At 37.6% G+C, this 8,270-nt stretch overlaps 1 protein-coding gene across 1 annotated transcript in view; it reads right to left on the reverse strand.

The window, feature by feature from the left end:
* Positions 1 to 242: 242 nt before the first annotated feature.
* The window catches only part of LOC111820549 (receptor tyrosine-protein kinase erbB-4-like), a gene marked incomplete at its 5' end in the record, with an annotated part of 45,616 nt that continues 37,588 nt past the window's right edge, over positions 243 to 8,270 (reverse strand). The window contains 2 exons of the mRNA XM_023731190.1: positions 243 to 688; positions 5,042 to 5,339. Of these exons, the coding sequence (XP_023586958.1) occupies positions 243 to 688; positions 5,042 to 5,339 (744 nt within the window). The remainder of the gene's footprint in view (positions 689 to 5,041; positions 5,340 to 8,270) is intronic.

Here is an 8,270-nt window from a genome sequence, read left to right on the forward strand (position 1 = left end):
CTGACAAACCCATGCAGTGAAATGAAGAAACAGTGTGGTTCCTGTTGTCTTTCTCTTCTAGTCCTTCCTTCTAAAATTCAAGTTAGAAAAGCACATAACAACCATTGCATCTTTATACCTTCCATTGGGAAGTGTCAAAACTACTGGCCTTAGGAGTAGAAGGAAGACCACAAAAGAAAGACAGAGGGTAGGGAAATTGGAGTGGGCATGTCTCTCCTCCCTAATTAAAACCACTGCTGGGCTTACACCACAGTGTTTCGGTGTCTGTAGGGTGGGGGAGGCAGCACTGTGCCTGGCTTCAGTGAGAACTCAGAGAGGTATTCAGGATTCTCTGCCACAATAGGCCGGATTCGTCCATTCTGTTTATAAAAATATTTTGTGCTGTACTCCTGCAGGTAGTCTGGGTGCTGAAGGGTGCTCCGAGGCGGCAGGCTGTGGTTCCAGTAGTCAGGGTTGTCGAAAGCTTTCTTGGCCTTGTCTGGCACAGACAGTATGTTGTTCTTCAGGTATTCGGCATTCCCCAGGGCATTGGCAAAGGTGTTGAGGTACAGTGGCTCATTCACATACTCATCCTCTGCCTTGGGTAGACCATTGGAAGCATTGTGGTATTCAGGATTATCCAGTGCTTGAAGGTCGCCATTTTTCCTCCGAGAAACAAAAGGATTCTCCTCCACAGGGTTCAAGTATTCTGAAGAAATACAAACATACCATTTAACAGTTACTTTCTGGAAAATGCTCATCAGCCCATGGTTATACAGAAGAGTTAGTTTTTTTCCCTCTCCAAAATAATCAAAGCCATAGATTTGTTTTCAATAATTCTCACAAAAGCAATTTTGTAGATTATTATATCCATATGAAAAGGAGTAAGTGAGACAAAATGTTAGTGACAAAACAAGGCACCAACAGGACCAGGATCAGTTCCTGTCTCCTAGATTGTTTTTTCTTTCTTTAAATGGCATTTCTCTCTCATACATACAAAACTAGTGGCTTAAACATTTCTGTTTTCTAAAAGTCAATAATTTATGTTGGAAGATATGACTACCTATCAGGGTTAAATAGCCTTTAAATATGTAAAAAATAGAAGTTTTATAAAGGATAGTGGAAAATCAAAGTATCTATAACTTAACTCCATGCCAAAATAAGTGGATGAAGGGATAGTGTTTTTAAGTCTATACGGTTTATTGTGAATATCTATACAGGTAAAAAGGATTTGATAGTAGATGCTCCTCAAAAAACTTTTCCACATAGGATAGGAAACACCTGAGGAAAAGGACTCAGCTAATAAAATAAACCTGATAGATACCTAAGATGTCTCTAGTTGACTTGCTTGACAATACCCAACCAAAACCTATTGCCGTCGAGTGGATTCCGTTTCATAGCAGCCCTACAGGACTGAGTAGAACTGCTCCATAGGGTTTCCAAGGCTGTAATCTTTACAGAAACGGACTGCCACATCTTTCTCCCTCAGAGCAGCTGGTGGGTTCAAACCATCGACCTCTCAGTTAGCAGCTGAACACTTAACCACTGTGCCACCAGAGCTCCTTGCTTGACAATACATACGCTTTAAAATTAAGCGTAATTATATTCATTTATTTCCAATGGAAGGAGCCCTGGTGGTGCAACAGCTAAGGACTCGACTGGTAACTGCAAGTTTGGCAGTTCAAATCCACCCAGCGGCTCTGCGGGGAAAAGATCTGGTGATATGCTCCAATAAAGATAACAGCCTAGAAAACCCTATAGGGCAATTCTACTCTGTCATATGGGGTCACTATCAGTCAAAAATCGACTTGATGGCACCTAACAACAACAACTTCCAATGGCTAAACATAATTATAAAATAGCAAACTTCTTGTTTGAAACCGGGAGTCCTGGTGGCACAGTGGTTAAGTACTCAGCTGTTAAGCAAAAGATTGGTGGTTCAAACCTACCAGCCGCTCTGTGGGAGAAAAGACCTGGCTATCTGCCCCCATAAAGACTGCAGCTTAGGAAACCCTATGGAGCAGTTCTACTCTGTCTCGTAGGGTCCCTATGAATCGGAATGGACTTGATGGCACACAACAACAATGGGGTGAAACCAATCAAACAGTAGTATTTTACATAGTTCAACTTAATAAATTCAGTGAGCAAAGGTATTGGCCTAGAATTAAAAAAAATGCTGCCACTAGTTAATGCTTTCATCCTCAATGTTAACCCACTTCTTTTCTATAATTTACTACATACCCTTTTTTGTCCTCTATTTTACCATAGACACAAAAATGAGACTTAAGCTATTCCTAATTTGGAGCTGAAGCATGGAGAGGACACAATTTTTTGTCAAGATTCCACCGTTCTGAAACAGCCCAAGGTTATTTTCCCCTGGATACAGGCATACTGGATATAGTTAAATACTTAGTGTCATGTCTAATTCAAAAGACAGTAATGAATATTCCTTATCATACACATGAATTACAGTCAAGCAATTTTCAAGGTACTATCATTTCATCCTCACAACAACGCTGTGCAAAGGGAAGTGAAGGCCTTATTTTTCCAGTTTTAGAGAGAGAAAACTGAGACTACATGATACATGCAGGATACACTTAGTGTTGTACTAGAACTTAGGTCTTTTAACTCGTATTGAGTAATCTTGTTCTGCTGTACTGTTTCATTATTGTCCCTATAAAAGTAGGGTGAACTTTACATTCACTAGCATTTTTTTTTTAATTTTTAAAGATCTCAAATCCATTGTCATTTTAAGATAAATATATGAAAGAACTTACAAGGAGCCAGCATTTGATATTTCTTTCCAGATTCCTGACAAAATACTGACCACTCTTAGTCTTTCTTGAGTTTTTTTAAAGATTGGCTAAGATTTCAGTATTTCTTAAAATAAAAACAAAAGCAAAAAAACTTAAAACATCTCTGAATGCTTTATTCATTAAACCTTTTAGTCACTCTGTATGTATGTGACAAAAGCTGAAGAGAAGTTTGTAGTTTTCTTTTGGTCAACCATTAAGTGCTTCTTCTATCTATATGTATGACAACTAGGTCACCCAGTTTTATAAAGTAGAGGTGTGACTGAAGGTGGTTCTACTACATATACTCTAAAACAGCTGAAGAATCATCACAAATGCTCAGATTTGCCATGGTCCAAGGGGCCAGGTCTAGAATCAGTGTAGAATGCCAGATTCAGAATAGTTGAGAAAGTTATTACACATCTATGTCTAATGTATATGTCTATACTAAAATTCTATACTGTTTGAGGACTAGGCTAGACTTCCTTTGACGGGAACTTGAGTCTCTTAATATTCAGAGATAAAATCTGGAGGTGCTCTACAGAGAGTCTATTTAGACTAACTTGCCTTTCTCTTAGAGGGCTTATCTTACATTTTCTCAACACAATGTACTTATCTATTGACTTGACGCCAACTTGTACAGATATTCAGTTAGAGATGAAGAAATAAACTTCACTTTTTGGTTGAGTGGAAAATATTTCCAGAGAGGATTCTGTATTCAGGGGATCTGCCAAATCTTTTCAAAACCTACATTTGTGCTATTACTGAGCCACTATAAACATCCAACTCTTCATTACATTTAAACTTTTACATACCTCTGCTGTTGTGTGCTGTCGAGTCGATTCCAACTCATAGTGACTCTACAGGACAGAGTAGAACTGCTCCATAGGCTTTCCTAGGCTGTAATCTTTACAGGAGCAGATGGCCAGGTCTTTTCTCCCATGGAGCCACTGGTGAGTTCGAACCACTGACCTTTTGGTTAGCAGCCAAGGGCTTAACCATTGTGCAACTGGGGCTCCTAGCTTACATACATCTAGCAGATATATCTTAATAGGTTACTTATATATGTAATTCTAAAACAAAACAAACCCGTTGCCGTCAAGTGGATTCTGACTCATAGCGACCCTACAGGACAGAGCAGAACTGCCCCATAGGGTTTTCAAGGACCCGCTGGTGGATTCGAACTGCCAACCTTTTGCTTAGCAACCTGAACTCTTAACCACTACGCCATAGTGGTCCCTAAATTACATTTTATAAAAGTGAAGATAACCATATATAAAATGACATTAACAGGCCCTTTTACAAAGTCTTAAAATATAGTCCACTGTTGACACCAAAGACTCTGAGAGACATGATCATCATTTTTTAATAACACTTAAACATCAACCTTCATTTAATGATGTTGTTAACATAGAAGGAAAGAGATTTTCTTTCAAAGGTGAAACATTAATGGGGTGTTTAACATTTCTACTATGGATCATTGTTGTACTTTGTAAAAGCACAAACCATTAATATTTTCAAGACTTGATGTTATACATAGAAGTATACATACACACTCAGAGGTCAGAATTTTAATTTTTGAAATGTGTCAGACCTGGTAAACAAAAAAAACAAAAAAACACTTGTTGCCATCCAGTCAATTCTGACTCATAGCAACCCTAAAGGACAGAGTAGAACTGCCCCATAGGGTTTCCAGGGAGCACCTGGTGGATTCAAACTTTTTGGTTAGCAGTCGTAGCTCTTAACCACTATGCTGCCAGGATTTCCACATGTCCTACAAGAACTCATAGTTTTCCAGAATAAACTAGGTCATGTAAATGACACCATTTTAATGGATCAATCAAATCATTACTGGTACCATCAAAAGCTTTGGACACATTTGTAAACAAAGCCAGTTTTTATGATCTCCACAGTAAGTTCAATAAGGCAATGATCCTGAGAGCTTCTGATAAGCTACCTCATTCAAATATTACAATAAAAATATGTCTAGATCAGTGCTTCTCAAACTTGGTACATACAAATCACCTGGGAGTCTTGTTAAAATTGAGATTCTGATTCAGGTGGCGTCTGAGATTCTGATTTTTAAGAGGCCCCTAGATAATGAGGATGCTGCTGATTTCGGGATGATACTTTGAAGAGCAGGGCCTTGGCCTTTTCTGTGTCATAGACATTACATAGGTCTGAGTGTTTGGCAATTTCCTTTTACACTTGGCTAATTTTGATGGAAGTTAATGTTGCCTGGCAATCAGTTCGTAATATTCTGATTGTACCTTGTTTGGGTTTGTCTCGCATAGGAGTCATGTAACCTTCTTCATCCAGCTCTCCTCGTGGGCTCCGTTCTGGGGCAAACACTGTAGGGTCAGCGCTGTACCTCTGGGTGCTGCTGTCCTCTTGGACATGGGATGCCACTGGCTTACGCAGGGTGCCATTACAGCAGGAGTCATCAAAAATCTCAGCTGTAGCACCCTGAGTCACTGGAGCTTCTGGGATTGTGCTAGTCGTGGCTCTGTATGGCACGGACACTCCTTGTTCTGGAGCAAAGCCCCCATCTCGGTATACGAACTGGTTCTGTAAATAGTAGAAACACATTTGGAGGAAGGTGTTGTTAGGAACAAATGTAAAAGATACATGTTAATAATCCAAGGGATGTTAAAGCTTGTCTTTCAGAGAAAAGTCATAATTTTTATTGGTTGTTTTCTTTCAATGTCTAATGAGCTGAGACACAGAATAGAAACACCTGATTTTTCTTGAAGGGTATATCACAGGACTATAATTTGGAGATATATATATATATATATATATATATACACTTATACATATATACATATATAAAATTTCATTTTACTAACCAACTAAAATATGGGCTAATGAAAAGTATTTCATGTCTTTTTTCAACAATTGCCTATTTATGACATAACATTTAAAGTGAATTTTCATGACAAATGGCAGTGTCATTAATTGTAGGCAGCTGGCATTAAGAACAGAAGTGGAGTGACACACTTTGAATGTTATTTCCTTACTGACTTCCGTTCTGTGGTTACTATGATTTTGAATCTCTAGTACCTAACTAGAGAATCATCACTGAGATTCTTTCTACCACAGGATTTATAATCATGGGAGTAAAGATAACTCCACAGCCAGCAGCATAATTTAGGAGCTTGGTTAGATAAAACTTGAAAGCTACTGTTGATGCATGATATCTCAACTTTGGATTATCCACAGAGGTAAAACACATCTACAAAGGCAGCTACACAATCTCAAATTCTTAACTCACTGTTGGCAAAGGCAAAATGAGGACATTATGGGGAGATGAGAGAGAGGAAACATGGAAGCAAAGACCAGAACTACTAAAAGATGAATGTTGATTGTGAAATACTTACTCCTGACATAGGGGTGTAGGCAGGAGGAGGGCTGTGTCCAATTTCACTCTAATAGGAAAGAAAAATGGAATGATGGATATAATAAGAGGTCACATGAATGAACCAAAAAGAAAAAGAAAGAAAGAAAAGCCACATGAGTTGTGTGAAGTAAAGGGGAAAACATGCACAACAGTGAAGTTTGCTGAATGGTAAGATTTTATGCAGTGTGACTACAAGAGATTTTATTTATATGTTTTAGGAAAATTAAATATTTTGATTCCATCTCTGAAAAGGAAAGTGGCATAGAAAAAGTAAAAATGTTCAATGAATTAAAAAAATAAGCCACCAATAAACATTCTTCTGATTACCACTCGGAGAAAGAAAGGAACAAGTCGTAAAAAATTAACTACGGTTGCAAATGAGGAAACCTTTCCTAGTTTATACTCGAATGACTGAAATGGTCATATACCCCAGTATTAACTTCTCTCTGTAAAAAGAAACTTACCTACAAGGAGGTAGACATGGATTTCAATTTGGCTGGAATAATTTTTGCCGTCAAGCTACATTTATTTTTGACCATTTCAGCAAAGGGTCAACTGCTTAGCCTCTCCTTTTAAAAAGGTACATGTTATTTTTCTCTTCAGTCCTACTTTTTTTTTCCTTTCTAAACTAAGAAACAGCAGAAAGTCTAGGAAAATCCATTTCTTTCCTGGAAACACGCTTTATATTGCTTTCATATATTTAGAATCAGACGAACCAGGTTTCAGTTTAATTAAATTAAAAAAAAAAAGACTTATCTGTATTCTTACAGCATAATACTCCAGTCTATGGGTTAAGTTAAAGTAGACATAAAAATATGATAAAATATTATGAACAATGTTCCTTAGAGTAAGGAGAGGCTTATATGAATACCAGCCCTGCTTTTTAATAAAAATATGAATACTGATTCATTAAACACATTTCTTGAGCACCTACTATTTCCAGGCACTTCTCTAAGCTGGAGATAACGAATAACAGCTGATTTTATGGAGCCTGCCTTCTTTACTTTCTGGCTTTAAGTGAACAGAGATGACTAAAAGAAACCTCACAGATACCTACCTTTTTTTAATAGGAAACAAAGCTAAATATTCCAGATCAATGTTTATACAATTTAGAGATTCATAAAACAATTTAAGAAGAATATGGTCCCCTGGAGATGAACTATTTAATGTAAATCAATAACAACTGAATAACACAATTTCCTTTAACTAAATTAGTCTGCTGGACTAACCCAGGGACGAGTACTGAACTTCTACTGTGAGTTTACATTTCAATTCTCCCTCATAATTCAGTCAATCAGATTTTGGCATAGAGAGTATTTCTTTCTTTCCTTCTCTAATAACATACTTAACAATACATTCAATAGTATGACATGGAAAGTCAGAGTTATATTTAATAATACAATGCATAAGAGGTGATATTGTATAATAGACAGATTGCTTTATGACTTTGTAGAAGTCCTGGGCTCCAATTCCAATTGGAGTGGTATGAATTTGGCCAAACTTTGAAACTTCTCAGACCCTCATTTTCATCCTTGGACTTTATTCTCAGTGAAGAGAAAGTAGGATAATGTATACGGATTAACTTTGTAATCTCTGCATTATTATATAAATATAGAGGATATATAAAATTTGAATATTCAGGTCTGCTAAACTGAAATTTTTAATTGACTCCATGGCAACTGGTAAAATGAGTTTTTGTTTTTATTATTGTAATATAGATGAAGGTTTATAGAACAAACTAGCTTCTCATTAAACAATACACGTATTGTTTTGTGACATTGGTTACCAACCCCACGACATGTCAACACTCTCCCTTCTTGACCTTGGGTTCCCAATCACCAGTATTCCTGTTCCCTCCTGCCTTCTAGTCCTTGCCCCCGGGCTGGTGTGCCCCTTTAGTCTCGTTTTGTTTCATGGGCCTGTGTAATCTTTGACTGAAGGGTGAACCTCAGGTGTGACTTCATTACTGAGCTAGAAGGATGTCCAGGGGCCATACTCTTGAGTTTCTCCAGTCTCTGTCAGGCCAGTAAGTCTGGTCTTTTTTTGTGAGTTAGAATTTTGTTCTACATTTTTCTCCAGCTCTGTCCGGGACCCTCTAT

Source organism: Trichechus manatus, unplaced genomic scaffold (assembly GCF_000243295.1).
Source record: "Trichechus manatus latirostris isolate Lorelei unplaced genomic scaffold, TriManLat1.0 scaffold00041, whole genome shotgun sequence".
NCBI classification, from domain to species: domain Eukaryota; kingdom Metazoa; phylum Chordata; class Mammalia; order Sirenia; family Trichechidae; genus Trichechus; species Trichechus manatus.